The following is a 19,851-nucleotide window of genomic DNA, read 5'->3' on the forward strand; positions in this document are numbered from 1 at the left end:
ACCGCAGCAGCCAAGCCCAGGAGCACACAACTGCTCCCCGCGCATCAGCGCCACTCACTCCACTAACCCTGCTGGGCACGCAGGGGCCCACACGGCCCGAGCCAGGCATCCTGCAGAGGCAGTGTCTGTCCTCCTGCAGCTGAGGTGCAGCCTGCAGATGTCAAGAAAGAAGAGAGCCTCTTTGTGCAAGCCTGCTGGGCCTCAGGCAGTCGAGAATGCAGGTGGCAGAGGACGTGAAGAGAGCCGAAGAGAGCCAGGGAGAGCGGCAGCGCGCAGCGCCCAGTGCACACATCCAGCGGGGCCAGCAGCAACCTCTCTGCTGCCAGCCAGCTGGTGCCCAGCTCAGCTCTGCCCCACAGCACTCCTGCTCAAGCACCGAAGAGGAAGGCAGGCACCCAGCCCTGGAGCTGTAGCTCAGGACAAGCTTCTCACTTTAAGAGTGGTTTACAAGAGAACCCAAGAGGCCACCCAAAGTCTGCTCGAACCTACAGAGAGTCCAATTTCACTTCCTCAGGCAAGAGAGTGCCCAAGCAAAGGCCGTGGAATACCCATCTTGAGTCAAGACACCAAGAGCTTGGAGACTGCAGTCTTCCCCGAGCCGAAGGCAAGGGCTGGCTGTGTGGCTGCTCCTCAGTGTGGACTTCCTGCAGAGCCCCTGGAAATGGACCTTCCCAGTGCAGATGCAGCCTTTCACCAGTCGAAACGTTCCCTCCTCACAGCTGGGCACAGGCAATTTGCAGGCTGGGATTCAGGAGGTGCAGGGGCACCTTTTTGTTCTGCAGAGCTCCTTGGCAATGCCAGGGACACGGCAGAGACTGGGCCCCAGCAGCACAGCAATTACTGCATTAATTCAATGCAAGTAACAGTCTCTGCAGGTAATTCAGTTACTGCATTTCAGGGTTGCTTCATTTGGTCAAATTATGTCCTCCCTTATGTCTGCAAATCGGTTTTGCACCTTCACTCTCCCCCCTCCCTCTTCACATTCCAAGCTCCAATGGCCACACTCAGCCCCAGGAGCCTGACACGGGATCAGGCAGCGCCATCAGGCCCTGCACTGCTCAGCTATTCCTCACCAGCTCAGCCTCCTCCCGGGAAGCCTCTTTCTAGACAGAGGCTTTCCCCTTCTGCCCACTATTTGCTTGCAACTCTTAATCCTAAGGATTTGTAGCGGAGCCAATGAAATTCCATCCAAGCTGAAAGCTCTCAGACCACAGCTCTCACAAGTATAACATAACCCGCAGCAGGCTGCTGCCCAAACCTCTGCACAACGCTTCTATGGCAGCATTAACTCCTTCAGCACTCAAGGGACAGGGCAAGAGCTGTGCATCCGCTGCTTTGCTCAGTCTTCTGCCTCTTCTTGGCAGCTAAACTTCCAGCGTCCTCTCCTACAGCTGCCCAAGCTCCAAATCTCCCCCAGTTTCCCTGGTGCCCTTACAGCTACCCAACTTCCAAATGCCCTCTTGGTTAAAGGTGTCAGATGAAATGTCTAACCACAACAGCTGCTTGGAGCTGCGTGCAGAGCAAAGCCCTGTGCCCACTGCACCTGGGCTTGCCAGGCAGGCCAGGCTGTACCCCAGCTTTAACCACCTTCCCTCAGACACCCCACGGCACGCAGAGCTCCGTGCCCCGGGAGATACAAGGTCTTGCAGTAGGGAGCCTGTCAAGCTCTCTCCCGCTGTAATTGCGGCTGCTGGAATTGTTAGCTGGCTGGAACGCTTCCTGCTGAGCATTAAATCAAGATAATATTCATAGCCAACCATCAAGATGTGCACTGCCAATTACTGTACACAACAATACTCCCTTTGTTCACTGCACTCTTCAAGTGCATCAACGCCGGCAAGTCCTTCAGGGGCACTGAGAGCGCTCTCAGTGAATGAAGAGTCACTAATACCGTGTTATTAGTGTTAAATAAATACCCAAACCACCAGGACTCAAATCCCACAACTACAAAGGGGGTCTGGAGCAATGACACCGATAAAATCCTGAGATCAGTTTCTTCAAGCAGGTTTTCATCGTTTCAAACACAAACACAACTGAAGAACATTTAAGAATAAGAACTTCAATAATCCTGGAACCCTAGAAAGGGACCTCAGAGATCACCTCCCCACCCTGGGCAGGGACACCTCTCAGCTAGCCTCAGCTGCTCGAGGCTCCCTCCAACCTGGCCTCGAGGTGCATTTAGTGGGGAGTGGTACAGCAATGCAGGGCAGTCTCATTGGCTTCTTCCCGAGCCTGGAACAAGTTATTCAAAGCCATTGCACTGCCCTTGTTAGGGAGAGGCTGGAATAACTCAAGGGTGTTGGAAGCTTCAGTTCAGAGCTTTGTACACAGAAACACTCAGGAGGCAAGGAAACGTCACCCACAGCCTGCAGCACCAGCAGGGGTGGGATCGGTGACCACAGGTTCATGGAAGGGGTTGTAAGGGACTTAGATCACGCAGTTCCAACCCTCCTGCTGGGACACCTCCCACCAGCCCGGGCTGCTGAAGGCCTCGTCCAGCCTGGCCTTGCACCCCTGCAGGGAGGGTGTGTTGCTGCCAAGGTGAAGCCCTTTGGCTCTTACCTCCACCTTGGTGCGGTACAGGACGAGGCGCCTGAGGCTGCCCACTTTGGCGATGTGGCTGAAAGCCTGCGGTGGGATTTTGTCACACGAGGACAGGTTTAACTCCTGCAGGTTTGGGCACATCTCAGTAATCACCTCCAGGCAGGTTTCGTTGAGGAAATGGCCACAGGACAACTCAAGCCGTACGAGCTCAGAGCCACAGACTTTCAAGAACCTGTGGGGAAAAGCAAAGCAGGTCTGAAGTGAAAAACAGGCTGGAGGTGAGCCTGGATGCTCTTAGCACCTCAGCCATGTAAGCCAGGGAACAGCACCACAGGGCCACACCAGAGGGAAACGTTTCCCCATGAGCACAGTTGGACATGGGAGTCCTCTCCTGAGGGGAGCAGAGTAGTCCCTGCACTGGGGAGTCTGGAGCCTCAGCTTGCCAGGCTGCTGGGCCAGCTCACTGCAGCTCCACCAGCACCTGGAAGGGCTGGAGCAGGAGGTTCTTGGGGTCCCTTCCAGCCTGGCACTCTGGGATTCTACCCCATCAACCCTGACCTTCAGTGTCTCCAAGAATGGGGCTCCCACCAGCTCCCTTGACAACCTGCTCCTGCAGACCAAGCTGCTTTAGGCTCTGCCAGACCCACAGCAGACTGGTGTCAGCCCTTGAGGGTGGACTGGCAGGACAGAAATGCCAAAGAGCCACGAGGCTGCTGCTTGCCCAGAGCTCCTGCTGCTGAACAGGGAGCAGCCTCCCAAGGCTTTGCCCCTGCTGCCCGTTAGCACGAAGAGCTGCTGCTGTTAAGGCAGGCACCTTGGGGGTGGCACTCCTCAGCGCCAGCAGCACAGCACTGGGAAGTTCACCTTTCAAGAGTCTCAAACCTGCTCTCACTTCTGATTCCTCAGGTCACACTTCAGCCAGCATCACCTTCCCTTACTCCTTTCATCCTGCACCCTACATGGCCCTCGATTGATTAAGCAGGTCCTGTGCAGTACAGGAGGGAAAGGAGATTCCCAGGAGGCATCTCCGTCCCTGGAGGTTTCCAAGAGTCACTTGAACCCTTGACTGACCTGATCTAGCGTAGGGACAGTGGCACTTCAAGTGGGAGCCTGGAGTAGACGACCTTCAGAGGTCCCTAACAGCCAACATTTCTATGAGCCTATGCAAACAGAAACAAAGAGAGGGTCTGAGACATGAAAGGGGAGACAAAAGCCCCAGAGCCACAGGGGTTCTGCCAAGCATGGCCTCCAAATCTGCTCCTCAGAATCTCTTTCACTGTGAAACCAGAGTTTAAACACCCCAGCAGGTCTGTGCTGTTTCCACACTGGATGCAGCAAGTTCACCCAGACTGGAAGAAGCCTCCTTATGGGAATGTCAGAGCTGGAAGGACAATTCCCAGCCATCAGCACCAGGTACTGCCACACCTCGGGCTGCTGTTGCTGGCAATGGAGTTCAGCACTGCCACAGAGAAGCACAGGATGGAAATCCCCTGGAAGGCAGAGCAGAGCCCTAGGGACTGGTTGCTGACTCCCAGTGAGCCCATTCCTCCCTTTAACGGTGCTGGCATCACCCAGCAGCAGGGCTGTCTGAGGGGGTGTTCTCCACCATGCCAACCGCCCAAACCTCTGGCTCTGGATTTGCTCAAGGATCAGTGCTTTAGCAATGACTTCACTGACAGCAGATGGTAACTGCCAGGTCACCCCACAGGCTTTGACTGCTCTAAAGGTTGGTACAGATCAACCCTGTGCTCCTAGAACAGTCACCACCAGCAGAGCAGGGGACTCTGAGAGCTCCAGGCTCCTGCCTTTGAGGAGCTGGCACCTTCAGAACATTTCAGTGAGACTCATTACAGCTGAAGCACAGAGGCAGAGCAGGTCCAGAGGCAGCACCAAGCACTGCACCTCAGGCCTTTTGGGAAGCAGTTACTTAGGAGACATCACAAAGAAAAGAGGGCAAAGGGACATGCAGCAGGGGCAGGACAGGTGTGAAGTAAAGAAATTTAGAGCGGCAGGAGGAAGGTGACAAAGTCCCCAAGCAGCAGAGGACAGAGACTATTGGACAGAACATTGGTGAGACACTGGCACAGGTTGCCCAGGGAGGCTGTGGCTGCCCCCTCCTTGGAGGTGTTCAAGGCTAGGCTGGATGAGGCCTTGAGTGACCTGTGCTGGTGGGAGGTGTCCCTGCCCATGGCAGGGGGTTGGAGCTGGATGATCTTGAAGGTCCCTTCCACCCATGCCATGGCTCTCTGAGCAGGCTGATGCCACCAGCACTGCCACCAAGCACTCCACAGGCAGGACTTGGCTCTTGGCTGTCTTCATCTTCACCCTCCAGCTGTGTACAGCTGAGAGCAGGCACCCAGTGTCTCTCCGGCCAACCTGCCTCTCTTACCCTGTCTAGGTCCTAGCCTCCTGGGCTGACACTGCCCTGGCATGAAGAACTTCTCCATGCTCCCGGCGCCAGTGCTGCTTTCGTAATGCTCTTCTGCCCTGTCACTTTGCATTCCAGACCCTGGAGACTGCTCAGACCTTCAGCTGTCTTTCACTTTCCCCCTGTACTTCTAGCTCAGCTAAATCAGTGACTTGAGTCAGCTTGCACTGATTCCTGACCTCATCTCCAGCCCCGAGGAGCAGATCTTATCAATAAGTTAAAATACCTTCAGCTTTGCCTGGGGATGTTCAGGTGCCTGAAGCATTCTCTCTTCTCCTGCTAACAGTGTTAGCTTCAGCCACTTCTTTAATGTTCCCTCCCTAAAAAATGTTCTCCTTTCACACATTGTGGCAAGAAAATCTCTGGCTTCGACTCTTCCTTACAGTGAACCTTCTCATACAGCCACAGAACTGCTCCAGCTGGGAAAGACCCTGAAGATGCCCAGGTGCAACCTGCAGCAGCTTTTAAAGCAACAGAACTTCAGAATTGGAGGCTGGCACTAAAAATGGCAGAGGAAGCAGTTTGGGAAGGTATTTGCCAAAAGAAAATTTGACCCAAATCAGCATTTCAAATAGCACAACCTGCAGAGAGGGCCTGAGGGGAGCTGCCAGGGACAGGGCTGCTCCCATTGCCCTCTATGGGGCCTGGGGCCTCTTGCCATGGGCACCCCCTCATCCCCAGGCAGGGCCCAGGCTGTGTGCCCACCCCTCACCATCCTGTAGTGCCAGTCCTGGCTCTGCTCTGGTGCAGACAGGGGTGGGGGCTCTCTGTCATACTTGTCTGCTCTAAACCATCCAGTGCCAGGGGGAATCTGCCAAGCTGTGCCCAGGCAAGGAGGCTTGTGGTGGGAGGATGCACACCCTCAGCTCCCTCAGCCTGTCCTCACAGCAGAGCTGCTCCAGCCCTTGGATCATCTTTGTGGCCTCTTCTGGACTCTCTCCAGAAAGAGAGGGGAGAGCAGAGCTGGGGACAGCACTGGAGGTGAGAATGCCACAGCTGCAAGGCTTAGAGAGCTCTGAATGTGAACGTTCATTTCTCTCAAGCCTACAGAAACTTTCATCAGTGCTCCATGTTAGAAACAGAGTCGTGAAAGTTAAAAGCCATTGCCACGAGGCTGCAGACCCTTTGCATTTTCAAAGGGCAGACTTCAGCACTGAGCATCAGACAGCAGCCACTCCACCAGTGCAGAGCTGAAGCCTCCATCCACATCCTCTGAACAATGCATCTACAGGAAACCCAAACTGAGCAGAAATGTTCCTACCCATGTAGCAGCAGACTGATCTCTGCCTCCCTTTTCTACCAGACAGAGCACAGGGCTCTTGGGTTGTACTGGAAAAAGGAGCTGAGGGTCCTGGAAGGTCAGGAGGAAAGGGCCTGGGATTCCTGGGAGATGAAGGAAAAAGGAATTGCCATTCCCACCTCCACAAAGCACCTCTTCACATTGTGTGACCTCCCCAGGGAAAGGACCCAGGCACCAAAGGAAGGGAGATGTTTGAATGCTTGACTTCACCTTTTCATTCAGAAAACAACTGAGAGTTAAGACAATTTTTATGCTTGTTTTAGCCATATTAAACATTTCTGCTTCCTATCAGGCAGGTTCTGCTCTCAGCTGCCAGTGCTGATTAGCTGTGAGCTGGAGCAGCAGCCCTGGCTGGGAGGAGATGCACTGCTGGGTGCTGCTAAGCAGCGCAGGGAGCAGAGCAGGCAGAGTGCTGTGTGCAGGCAGAGAGCTGTGTGCAGGCAGAGAGCTGTGTGCAGGCAGAGCAGCAGTGCAGGGAGCAGAGCAGGCAGAGAGCTGTGTGCAGGCAGAGCAGCAGTGCAGGGAGCAGAGCAGGCAGAGCTGTGTGCAGGCAGAGAAGCAGTGCAGGGAGCAGAGCAGGCAGAGCTGTGTGCAGGCAGAGCAGCAGTGCAGGGAGCAGAGCAGGCAGAGCTGTGTGCAGGCAGAGCAGCAGTGCAGGGAGCAGAGCAGGCAGAGCTGTGTGCAGGCAGAGCAGCAGTGCAGGGAGCAGAGCAGGCAGAGCTGACCTCCGGACAGCAGCGGCACTGCTCCCCAGCGGGGCCATGCTTTAAAGCACTCGCATCAAAGCATCTGCACCTCCAGTGCACTCCAGCGACTACCCAGGGCTGTCCCTTAGAAGAGCACTGCAGTCACTGCAGCACAGCTCTGCTCTCGACTCACCTGCACACAGAACAAGCACAAACACTTGCTCCAGAAGGTGGACAGCTTGGTTCTAGAGAACTCTGAGGAGCCCAGGAGAAAGCCAGGCATTGGGCCTCCTGAAGGAAGGCCCTCAGTCAGTCTGGCACATGCAGACTCCACACAGTGAGGCTGTACCCAGTGTCTCTGACTGCCTTAGCTGCTTTTCTTACTTGGGTTGGAAGGGTCCTTAAAGCTCATCTAGTTGCAACCCCCTGCCATGGGCAAGGACACTCTCACTAAACCAGGCTGCTCAAGAGTATCTCCAGTGAGGGAGCAAGCACAACCTCCCTGGGCAGCCTGCTCCAGTGTCTCCTCACCCTCACTGAAAGGAATTTCTTCCCAATATCCAGCTTAAATCTGTGCTCCTCAAGCTGAGGATCACAGCCCATAGATTCACAGAATGGGCTGGAAGGGACCTTGCAGATCACCCAGTGCCAATCCCCCTGCCACAGACCTCTGGACAGGCTGCTCGAAGCCTCACCCAGCCTGGCCTTGCTCTGCTTGCTTGTTTTTCCTCCATCCCAGCCCTGACAGCACACCAAAGACACTCCTTGTCTTTTGATAAGGTTTCCAGTGAGGAGTGAGGCTCCTGTGCAGCAGCAGCTCTGCACACAGAGCTTGTCAAAGCCCTTCTGCACGTTTGGCACTGACCTGCTAAATCCAGAAACAGAGATGGCTCCCCTGTTCCCAGTCCAGGACAAGTTCAGCCACTGGAGGAGAGTGCAGCGAGACTGTAGATGCTCCAGAGATGTGTCATTAATCCTTGCCCAGTAGGGTTGCAAACTGAGGTGAATGTATTGCAGAGGATCACAGCAGTGCTGATACAGCAGCTTACAGGTTTGTGCTAGTCTACACAGGTCTGGCACTGAGAGGTGACTCAGAATCAACTGGATCAGCTACATCAAAAAACAGAAAAAGAAGTCAGAGCCAGTCAGAAAGCAGTGGAGAGGGAGAGAGAGCTGCAGAGGGCTGAGGAATCCTCCAGCTTCAGAGGAAAGCAAAATCCTTTCACTTAACAGGAGCTTCTCAAGTATTCATTGATTAACTATTCCAGAGGCTGTGCTGCCTCTCCCTCTGGCACCAGGCGAAGCAGGAAGGGCTGAAGCAGAGCAGGGAGTGACAGAAGCTTTCCAGCCCAAGCTTCCTCACCCAGGTGGCTCCGGCAGTGGCAGCGGTGTGGGCACTGGGGACCTGCTCCCTGCACACCGCCGGCAGTGCTGCTCACCAGGGCACTCGGCTGGCACCCTTCTCCCTCTCTGCATTTGGTCTTTAGGCTGGCAGCAGGTTTGCAGAGCACAGGGAACAACTCTGCCACGTCCCAGTTTCCCTACACCTGGAGCTGGCTGCAGATTTATTCCTTTGCTCCCTGCTTTAAAACAAAACCAGTCAGTGCTCTGTCCTCTGCCTCCTCTGCTCCATCAGTGCAGCTAGGTGAAAAAATCAGTGTGGTCAGACAGCAGAGAATGGGTTGGGTCAGAAGGGACCTACAAGATCATCTGGTTCCAACCCACCTTGCACTGGACCAGGCTGCTCAAGGCCTTGAACAGGCAGCAGGCATCCACAGCCTCCCTGGGCACCCTGTGCCAGTGTCTCTTCACCCACACTGTCAAGAATTTCTTCCTCTTCTCCACTCTCAGACTCCCCTCTCCCAGCTCTAAGCCATTGTTCCTTGTCCTGGCACTCCCAGCCCTTGTAAAAAGTCCCTCCCCAGCTCTCCTGGAGCCCCTTCAGGTACTGGAAGGCTGCTCTGAGGTTTCCCTGGAGCCTTCTCTTCTCCAGGCTGAACAGCCCCAACACTCCCAGCCTGTCCCTACAGGGGAGGTTCTCCAGCTTCTGATCATCTTTGTGGTCTCCTCTGGACCTGCTCCAGCAGCCTGAGGTCCCTTTTATGCAGGGGCACCAGAACTGGACACAGTGCTGCAGGGAGGGTCTCAGCAGAGCAGAGGGGCAGAATCCCCTCTCACCCTGTGCCACCTCCCCCCAGCTTCCCTTCTTCTTCCTCCTTTCCTCTAAAACCACTCCAGGCTTTTGTGTCTCTGCAGCTGCCTGGAACTCCCACCTCAGCCTGACGGAGGGGATCTGTGTGGACATTCCAATGGGACAGCAATCAACAGAGAAATAATAGATTTTGAAGACAGGAAAAATAGGCAGCCCAGCAGGCAGCTGTGTGCTGGCTGCAGCCAGAGTGTGAGCAGAGGGTAAGAGAGGGGATTCTGTCCCTGGGCTCTGCTCAGACCTCACCTCCAATCCTGCTTCAACTTCTGGTGTCCCCAGCAGAAGGACACAGAGCTGCTGGAGAGTGTCCAGAGGAGGCCACAAAGATGATTCAAGGGCTGGAACAGCTCTGCTGTGAGGACAGGCTGAGTTCAGCCTGGAGAAGAGAAGACTCCAGGGGCACCTTAGAGCTGTCTCTCGATACTGGAGGGATCCTACACGAAGGCTGCAGAGAGACTTGCTGAGAGTGTCTAGAGACAGGCCAAGGGGGAATGGTTGGAAGCTGAGCCAGAACAGGGTTAGATTGAAGCTGAGGCAGAGCAGGGTTAGACTGGAGCTGAGGAAGTTCTTCAGTTTGAGGGTGGTAAGACTCTGGCACAGGCTGCCCAGGGAGGCTGTGGCTGCGGCTGCCTCCTGCCTGGGCATGTTCAAGGCCAGGATGGATGAGGCTTTGAGCAGCTGAGTCTAGCTGAGAGGTGTCCCTGGGCATGGAGGGGTGGTTGGAGAGGAGCTCTGAGCTCCCTTTGCACCACCTGATGACTTCAGTGAGAACTTCCTAACATCCAGGACACTGCAATCTTCCCCACCTGGGATGAAGTCTCTCTCCACAGGAGTGTTTCCATCAGAAAAAAATAAGCCTCCTTCATTTTGTGCTGAAATTCTGCTACCTCATCAGATCCAGAGGGAAGAAAAAGCATTACAAGTCCCCACAATGACAGCAAAGTTCTTTTCTTCTGTGTTTTTGATTGAACAAAGATAAGAGGTTCCAAACCTCCAGGCTAATCACCATTAATCCCTGCTAGTCTGGAGTCTTGTCAGAGATCTCTTTTTGTGTCTGTGTATGCCAGCAGAGCACAACTTGATACCATAATGAGTGTGTGACACGAGGGGCTCTGCCACATCCTGCCACGGGGCCGCCAAGAATGCTGCTCTGAGCACTGCTCTGGGACGCTGACAGCCTGGAGAAGCAGCCAGTGCCAGCTGCACCAGCTGCAACAAGTCCACCTGCCAGGGCCTGCAGCCAGGTCAGGCTGACTGCAGGCACGAATCCCAGCTCAGTGCATTTCAGGAGAGGTGCAGACAAGAGGCTGTGTCCCCATTCCTCCTCTCACTGGGGCACTCAGCCTCTAGACACCGCCGAGAAGGTCCTTCCCGCACACAGCTTTCAGCAACCACACTTCACCACCTCAGGAAAGAGAGCACTGATCTGCACAGCCTTCAGCACACCTGCACCCACCCTGCTGCCAGGGCATCTGCAAGAGGCCACTTCTGCACAGCTGCTTACTGGGCTAAGGACACAATAAAAAAGCAGCAAACACCAAACCAGGAGCGTGCAGAAGTCCAGCTCCAGCTTCTGAGCTGTGACACGACTCAAGGCTTCGCTGCCAAAAGCTCACTCCATAACAGCAGGGAAGCTGAAGAACAGAGTCCTGGGGTTCCGTAAAAGAGGTGACAGTAAAGGCTGCAGTAAGCTCAGAGTTTCTGCCTCCACTTAAGCGTCTTGAGTTGACCTTTTCACACCTCTTCTACAGTCTTCCTCATCAAGCAGGAGGACAGAAGGTGCAAGACTGCCAGAGGCTGAAGGCAGAACTCGTGAGGCGAAGGGCAGAGGAGGTGGTGCGCAGCCTCTGCGAGTGGCCACAAGCGGTGCAAGAGCAGCAGCCTGGCCTGGGAATCTCCACCCCTGGGGGCGCAGACCCAGCCAGCTCCGGAGTCGCTGCAGATCCAACTGCAGCTGCAGCTGGAAAACCCCAGTGTGGAGCAGCAGCCCAAGCAGCAGCCATCCCCTCAGCACAAACCTGCCTCCCTTACCTCGTAAGGCAGCTTGTCGAAGTACCCATTCGTTGGCCATTCCCTGAGGGTAACGATACTGAACTGCTTGCTGAGGGTGTCCACCTCACAGTCATACTTCTCCTCATCCTCATCTTCATCTATGTCATTCATATCAATCAGGGAAGCCTTCAGTGAAAGCACAGGTCTCTCCTTCACCCCGTGCAGGATGACCGCGTCCAGCTCAGTGTAGTAGTCCAGCAGAGAGCTGTTCACCTCCAGCCTGATCAGGTTGGTGGGGAAGTTGATCTGTTTGATACAAGGGGTGAACTGCCGAGCCTGAGGGCTGCTCACCTTGCTGGGTGCCTCTGACCAAAGGATCTCCCATCTGTGGAAGGAGGATTGCACACACGAGGCATTAAACCCAAGGGTACTAATGCAGCTCCTGACAAGTGACAAAGGTGGCTGGGAAGAGAGCTGCAAATGGTCTTTGCTCCAGACTGGGAAGTGCCCTGAGGATGTCTCTAACAAGACACAGTCACAGCCTTCAGGTAGCCTCTGCACTGGTAAGGAACAGCAGCTGCAAACTGCTAGCCACATCCCTGTGCCAGAGTGTGCCCAAGGTGTGCCAGTCCCTCACAGCGACAGCCAGCCCCGCACCAGGTGTGCCAGCCCCTCACAGGGAAGCCTAACAGCTGGGTTACAGAGGTGCCTAGACCAGGGGGGTGCTGGTGCAGGCATGCAGGGCACAGCCATGCCATGGAACCCCAGTCTGAGCTGAGCTCTCTCACATCTCACAAAGGACTTTCACACAAAAAAGCAGCCCCAAAGCCAACAGCAAAGTAAACCCCAAACCAAACACACACCAAGACCCCAAACCAACAACAAGCACACCTCAACGCCAACCACCCTCCCCCAAACCAACCAAGCTCTCTCCAAATTAAGGAGGCTGTGGCTGCCTCCTCCCTGGATGAGGCCTTGAGCAGCCTGAGCTGAGGTGTCCCTACCCGGGATGGAGAGGTTGGAGCAGGGGAGCTCCGAGGTCCAGCCTGAGCCATTGCAGGTTTGAGTCTCTACACTGCCAGGCAAGGTGTGAGTGGGAGGCAGCAACAGCTGCATTATTTTCTCTGGTGGCTGAAGAAAATGAGCACTTTCAAATCAAGTTTTCCCAGCTTCAGTGGACTGAGGTCAGAGGAGGTCACAAAGATGAGCAAGGGTTGGAGCACCTCTACTGTGAGGACAGGCTGAGGGAGCTGGGGGGTGTTCAGCCTGGAGAAGAGAAGGCTCCAGGGGGACCTTAGAGCTGCCTGACAGTGCCTGAAGGGGCTCCAAGCAGGCTGCAGAGGGACTGTGCCCAAAGGCCTGCAGGGACAAGACAGGGGCAATGATTTGAAATGAGAGCAGAGCAGATTGAGATTGGATGTGAGGAACAGGTTCTGCACCAGGAGGCTGCTGGAACACTGCAGCAGGTTGCCTAGGGAGGTGGCTGAGGCCCGTCCCTGGAGACATTCAAGGTGAGGCTGGACAGGGCTCTGAGCAACCTGCTCTAGTGGAGGATGTCCCTGCTGAGTGCAGGGGGCTGGACTGGATGAGCTCTGGAGGTCACTTCCAAACCAAACCATTTCAGGAGTGCACCCCTGGCCACAGGTCTGAGCAGGCTGATCAAGCAGGGCAGGCTGACCCTGAGAACAATTCCAGGTCCACTCAGATGAAGCTGCCCAGCAGAGCTCCCAGCAGTCTAATCAGGATTGGGGAATACACAGCAGATTTTCACTCCTGCTTTCAGTTAGGTTCTGAACTATCAGAGGCAGTGAACAGGACTCGAATGCTCAGAGCACTTAAAATAGCAAGAGGGGTATCAGATAACTGCCCTGTCCACAAGAGCCTTCTCTGGGTCTCTCCAAAAGGACTGCCCCATGAACCCAGGACCCATCCTTCCGTGCCAGCCTGGCAGGGACCTTTCCTGGACACACAGCAGCTGCTTCCCTGCGGATGTCAGAACAAGTCAGAAGTAAGGATGCAAATGGCCAGAACTTGAGTTGTGTTACAGAAAGGTGAGATACAGCCCTGGGGGTCCCTTCTCACACTCTGATGTGTTGATGGGAGCAGAAGTGTTTTGGATGTCTTCATCTGAGAGTCAGAGGGAATAAAAGGTAAAGAACCATCTAGAAGTTTCTCTACAAGCAAGAGACTCACAATATCCTACACCCAGTCCACTGCCTTTCTGCTTCACTTCCCTCTAGCAGAAGGGGGGGATTTAGTTAGGTTTTGTCCATCATTTTGATCCCTACCCTGGCTGTTGGCAAACAGATCAGAACGTTCCCACCTGGAATTGCATTGCCTAAACACAGTAAGCTTCCTAATGGAAGGAGAGGGAGCCTTTACCTTGCCCATCTCCCTCTGCTTGCAGTTCCTGCCTCTGAAGGCTGCAAGACCTTCCGAAAGAGAAAGCAACCCCATGTGCAGCAAACACAGCTAAGCTGGCAACACTGAGCTGAGCTCTTCACCTACAAATCCAAGCCAGGATTTTGTTCTAAAGAGCACCTAGAGGAACCCCAAACAACAGGAAATTAACCTGGACAGAAGTCCAGGGAGGTGGTGGAGTCAGCACGCCTGGAGATGCTCAAGAAATGTGTGGACATGGCACTTGGGGACATGGTTTAGTGGTCACAGTGGTGTCAGGCTGATGGATGGACTTGAGGTCTCTCTCAGCTGGAGCAGTTCTATGGCTCCATGAAACAAAGGATGGAATGGGGCTGTTCCCAAACAGCCAAAGGACTGCGGCACCTCACCTGTGGGAAACGACTCGACCAGGGTGACACTGGATGAGGCAAAAAATCAAGCACAAAGCAATGCTCAGCCTGCCGGGGCTGCAGAGCAGTGAGGACATCTGTGAGACAGCAGCACCAGCACTGCCACACAGCCCAGGCCAGGCAGGAACCCCAGCTTCAGAGATGTTCCAGAAGCACATGAATAGGTGGTGCCAGGCTAAGGCACAGGAGAGAAGAGAAATTGTCACAGCCAGTCACAAAATCATGGCAGAAGCAGAGCAGGCACCAAAATGCAAAAGTTATTTTTGTAAGAGGAGAAACTTGAAAAACTTCCCTAAAAAAGAAATGGATTTCTGCCTCGAGAGCTGCCATCTGAACACACAAACTCTGTGCCTGACAGCAGCTAACCAGCAGGTGCCTCGGGATGCTTCAGAAGGGCTGGCACTGAAGAAGCCATTAGGGAATCACCAAGAGGAAGCCTTTTGGGAAAATGAGGAAAAAGCGGGAGGAAAGAAAGCATCTTCCCCATCACAGCAGTTAGCTGTGTCTTATCCATCAACCTCACACACTGGGAAACAAAAGCTTCTCGTGGTTAGCTTCAGCTCAGGCCACTCTCAGGTGCAGTGTCCCTAGCACACCTGTGTGGAGCTCTGACTCTTCTGCTGGCCAGAGAGACTCACGGCAGTCACCAACCCACAGCACACAGCCTCAAGGCTACAGCACTGTGACAGTCACAGCACAACACAATGCAGCTCTCACTAGGAGCTTCACAGCCCCAACAGTGTTACTTTTTGTTGCTGCCCACATCCAGCTTCAAGCCTGGCTGCAGAAACTGCACATCAAGGGTGATGACGGAGTCCCATGGCAAAGCCAAGGGGTGATGGGGACAAGTTGCTGCTGGGGAGATTCCCACTGGACTCCAGAAGGAAATGTTTCCCCATGAGCACAGCTGGACCTGGGAATCACCTCCCAAGGGGAACAGTGGAGTCCCCTGTGCTGGGCAGTCTGAAGCCTCAGCTCGCCAGGCTGCTGGGCCAGCTCACTGCACCTCTGCCAGCACCTGGAGAGGTTGGAGCAGGTGATCCTTGGGGACCCTTCCAGCCTGGCACTCTGGGGTTCATGTCACCAGTTTTAAACCCATGCACAATGAAGGAAACACTGATGGGCCAGACCTAAAGCAGAGAAATCCCAGGCAGTAAAGCCTGGTACCAGCACAGCCTGCAGCACCCAGCACCCATCAGGAAAGGACAGAACAAACCCAACGACTACCTGACTTCAGCTGGGGGGTTCTGTGAGTAGGGATTGGCAGAGCAGGCCAGGATCCGCACTATGGCTCCAGGGTGGTAGGTCTCCAGGACGTGCACCGCAGTGGGATACACTGGCTCCTCAAAGGCCAGCTCCACGTAGTCCTGGCTGCAGAAGGAGGCAGGCGTCCGCTGGAAGGGCAGGCGCGCGCTGGGGCAGCGGTCCCACCAGGTGCCGTAGGTGCGGAACACGGCGGTCTGGGTGAAGTCCCCGGAGCTGGGGTAGACGTTTGGGATGCCTGCCAAGTTCCACATGGTGTAGGACATGCTGTTCTCACTGCCGTAGTGCGAGCTGAAGTCCAGCACCTCCTTGGCGTACTGGACGATCTCCACGTTGAGGGGCAGCGCCCTGGTGCTGGCCTCCATGGCCCTGCGGCTGCTCATCTCCCCCCTGCTCGCTGTCCTGGCTCGGCGCCGAAGGCACATGTAGTAAAACATGCTCAGGGCTGTCAACATGGGAAACACTGGGGGCATCTGTGGCTCGGGAAGAGACACGAGGTCAGGAGGCCTCCCTAGGGCGCACAAACTGCCTGTGGTGCTCTGGAAAAGAGCAGGAATAAGCAGGGGGAGCAGAGAAAACGCCCTCGGAAAGCAAGCTGCTCTCCAACAGCCTCCCCATGTTCTGCCAGCAAAACCACTCCTGTCCCACTTCTGCCATTAAAATATTAATAAACTAGGACATTTTATTTAAAACAATTAGTTGGAGGCTACTAAATGTGGCTCCCATGTACTGTATTTAAGAAAGAGAAAACTAGGAAGGAATATCAGCTTGTGACAGGGTGAGGGGGGATGGACTGAAGCATGAGGAGGACAGATTGAGACTGGGCATGAGGAAGAAATCCTTGACAGTGACGGTGGGGAGACACTGGAATGGGTGGCCCAGAGATGCCCCCTCCCTGGAAGTGTTCAAGGCCAGGCTGGATGAGGCCTTGAGCAGCCCGGGCTGGTGGGAGCTGGAGCTGGATGAGCTCTGAGATCCCTTCCAACCCAAACCATCTGTGACTCCATGAACAAAAAGACCAATGGGCACGTCGAGCACCTCTGGCAGGGATTTACTGAGAGAAAACCAACAGAAATGAAAGCAGGTAGCAAACAAAACGTGGGCCCTGCAGCGAGCAACAAGAGTATCTCAAGGTACAGCTCAACTTCTCCATGGTATAGCTTTGAGGTACTTAAAACTACAACTGACTTTAAACTGCATGCTCAGGTAGGCTGCAGCAGTGACCAGCCCAGCAAAGCCTCAGCTGCTTCGCTGCTCCTGCTCTTCACCATGGCTGCTCCCAGACACGGATTAGTTAAAAGCCAGCTCAGGTATCTCTATATTAGATACACTGCTGGGAAAGATGGACAGCTACAGGTTGGACTGGATGATCTTGGAGGTCTCTTCCAACCTGGTTGATTCTATGATTCTATTGCAGCAAATTCCCTCCTCTGGTTTGTCCCCAGAATTTGTGAATGGTTTCAACAAGCAGGGTAAAAAAAGAGCTTTGAGCAGCTAATTTAGACCAAAACCTTGGCCCACTATAGCCTGAGACTGACAAAAACATTGTCTTTACCCTTTGAAGTTGTCCACGGCATCATTCACCAGTGCTAGAAGGGTCAGCAGGCTCCTGCAGGATGCTCAGAATTCATTAACCACACCATCTTCCTTGAAGGCAAGCAACAAAGTCAGTCTTCAAAGAGCTCTGGCAGCAGAAGTCCCTAGAGAAAGATTTTACTTCTGATAAGAGAAAAAACATTTTCACTGCTGTTACAAGCGAGTTAAACACAGGCTGCAGCAGATCTGCATCCTGCCAGGCCTCCTAAACCCCAACACAAGCCACAGCAACAATTAAGGACGTTAAGGCAGAAGGACAGGCAAAGCAAGAGGCAGGTCACCAACCAGAGGAAGCCTCTCCAGGGAAGCTGTCTCCTTACAAGAGCAAGGAAGCGTTTACAGCCCAACGCTGTCTTCAGGACACAGAAGGGATCTGTCACCTTACTAATAGAGATCCTCTTACATATGCTTGCCCCACATTTAGCAGCTGCTCCATACCTGTGTGATGTAAACTGTGAGATTTCCCAGCACCCCACACAGCCTGCAGGGTGCTCCCCGGCTGCTGCCGGCAGCACACACCCTGCTTGGGCACTAACGCAGCGCTCCAGGATCACAGCTTCCAGTGCCACCAACTGGTCCCCCAGTCGGCTTCTCTATCAGCTTGACTAGGAGAGAATAGGGAGCAATGCCTACAAGCTGCGAGGAGGCTAACAGGGATAGCATCACAGAACAGCTTCGGTGGGAAAAGCCCTCTGAGATCCCCAGCCCAACCACTCTAACTCTGCCGAGGCTGCTGCCCTCGGCACCACCCACATCCCTGCGGCTTTGAAACACCTCCAGGGATGGGCATTCAACCACCTCCCGGGGCAGCCCGTGCCAGACTTTGAGAACCCTTTCAGAGAAGTTTCTTCTGATGTCCAACCTAAACCTCCCCAGCACTAACTTGAGGCCATTTCTTCTTGTCCTGTCACTTGCTACTAGGGAGACCAAACCAAGCCCCATCCGGCTCCAACCTCCCTTCAGGGAGCTGTGCCTGTGCGAAGAGATAAGGACAGGCTGCACCATCTGACCCTCTTGCTCCTGACAAAGAGAAAGTTAACTAACAGTGTTCACTTCCCACTTTCTTGCCTCTATTATTAGCTTTTTGTTTAGCTCTTGCTCTTCCCTCAGCTTCACCTGCTGGCAGAGCTGTCAGCAGCACAAATTACTCCTGACAGAAGCTGATGTGCTTGATCCACTTCAAGCTCTCCTGGAATGCCAAAACCCAATAATGTCACATTTCCCCCAAGCACCCTTTTGAACCCCCTTTTAGAAAAGGCACTGGGGAAAAAAAACCAAAGCAACAGAAGCCTCAATCCCTCCTGCTTAACGATGACACAAACCCCACCAGCTCCAAACTGAGAACTGCTCTTTCAGCTGTCTGTAAGATGTAAGTGAAGGGAACAAGCATCTTGGCCTCTTGGATTTCTTGCTCTTAAAGTCTATTTACAGACTTCACCAGCAGACATGAAACCTCAAATTCACTGCTGCCGAGCCCTGGAATCACAGAATCATGAAAAGATATCTAGGCTAAGTCCAACCATCAGCCCAACACCACTGTGGCCATTAAAGGAGCCTCCAGGTGCCAATGGTGCTGGGTTAATGGCTGGACTCAACGCCCTTGGAGGTCTCTTGCAACCTGAACAATTCTCCAGCTCTGTTTGGAGAACAGGCACTAATGGCACTAAAGCATCCGAAGGTACCAGACCTCATCAGTCCATTTTGCCTCTTTTAACAGGGATATCAGCTACACAAATCTATCTTCCAGCTTTCAGCAGCAAACCTCTGGCAGAAAACCACCCCATAAACGTGGCATCTCTCAGCCCTGAGCCAGCCCTGACAGTGCAAGTGTGGAAGCAAAGTCTGCACTGTTTCAAGAGAAGCAGATGCTGTGGATGCAAGTCCTGTGCACACTAGGTTTGAGTTTTTTAAGGCCAGAAAGGTAATAACTCCTTTTTACACCAGCTTTGCTAATCTCACATCTGGGAGTGCTGTGAGCAGCTTCCTTTTCATTCGACTATAAAAGAAACAGCAACACTGACAAACTACAAAGAGCACATAAACGACGAAGCCAACAGACTGTGCTCTCTGAAGAGGGATTAACACAATTTAATAGCTGTGTCTCAGATAAAAGATGGGAAATGGGGAACCTCTTCATTATCTCTGTGCACTAATGCACAGGGGGAATGCTGGCGCCTTACATCACAGGCTGAACCTGAGCGTTTGCACCACAGGTTGGCATCTCTGGCTGTTAATTACCCAGCTTACACCAGCAGCTGCATTTAACTTGTTGAAACTAGAAGCTAAGATTAATTAAACATTAATAAGCTCTTAGAGCACACTTTAAACTCAAGGCCCCAATTGTTGTTTCTTGCAGTTGTGGCACTCGAAGCACAGCTACAGCTTGCCAATTTACAGGCTGAAAGAAACGAGGCCAGAAAGAAGTGTCTGAAATGTTGCTGTCACAAGCACCAAGATGTGCAAGCCTCAAGAGCTTCAGATTCCTTCACTGCCTGCCCTTTCCTCCCTGCTACGATCAGCAGGAGCTGCTGCACGGTTCAGCACCACGGCAGACCAAGGGCTCCAGGCGAGCAGCTGCCTTCTGGAGCTGTCCTCACAGCTCGCAGAAATGGTTTCCCAGTTAGCAGAAATGGTCTCCCAGTTAGCAGGAATGGTTCCCAGTTAGCAGAAATGGTTCCCAGTTAGCAGGAATGGTTCCCAGTTAGCAGGAATGGTTCCCAGTTAGCAGGAATGGTTTCCCAGTTAATCGTCAGGTAGTGACTTCTAAAGAAGACAACTCAACTGCACACAGAGCCTAAAGGCAGCAGCACCACTCCGAACTCTGACCAAGTGCCCTTCCAGCCGTGCTGAAACTCTCCTCCTCGGCCAAAAAAGTTAACTTTCAACAAGCCCCCACTCGATCGTGACTTCGAGCGAGGAAGTCAAGTGCGTGTGCCTCATGGCTCTCCTCCTCAGGGTTGTGCCGCCTGTCCGTGCAGTCACACCCGGGCCAGCTGCCTCCTCTCTGGACTCACTGTAGCTAC

The 19,851-nt window shown here is 53.8% G+C and overlaps 1 protein-coding gene across 3 annotated transcripts in view; it reads right to left on the reverse strand.

The window, feature by feature from the left end:
• FBXL4 (F-box and leucine rich repeat protein 4) overlaps positions 1-19,851 on the reverse strand; it is a 30,120-nt gene that overhangs the window by 9,650 nt on the left and 619 nt on the right. For 2 of the 3 annotated variants that reach the window (XM_064170177.1, XM_064170176.1), the window contains exons 2-6: positions 16,788-16,932; positions 15,197-15,771; positions 11,199-11,544; positions 7,824-8,068; positions 2,563-2,776 (exon numbers count right to left, since the gene is read on the reverse strand). In XM_064170177.1, coding sequence (XP_064026247.1) covers positions 2,563-2,776; positions 7,824-8,068; positions 11,199-11,544; positions 15,197-15,705 — 1,314 coding nt within the window. In that variant the 5' untranslated portion in view covers positions 15,706-15,771; positions 16,788-16,932. The remainder of the gene's footprint in view (positions 1-2,562; positions 2,777-7,823; positions 8,069-11,198; positions 11,545-15,196; positions 15,772-16,787; positions 16,933-19,851) is intronic. The other variant, XM_064170178.1, reaches the window with a different exon arrangement.

Source organism: Pogoniulus pusillus, chromosome 33 (genome assembly GCF_015220805.1).
Source record: "Pogoniulus pusillus isolate bPogPus1 chromosome 33, bPogPus1.pri, whole genome shotgun sequence".
In the NCBI taxonomy this organism is placed as follows: domain Eukaryota; kingdom Metazoa; phylum Chordata; class Aves; order Piciformes; family Lybiidae; genus Pogoniulus; species Pogoniulus pusillus.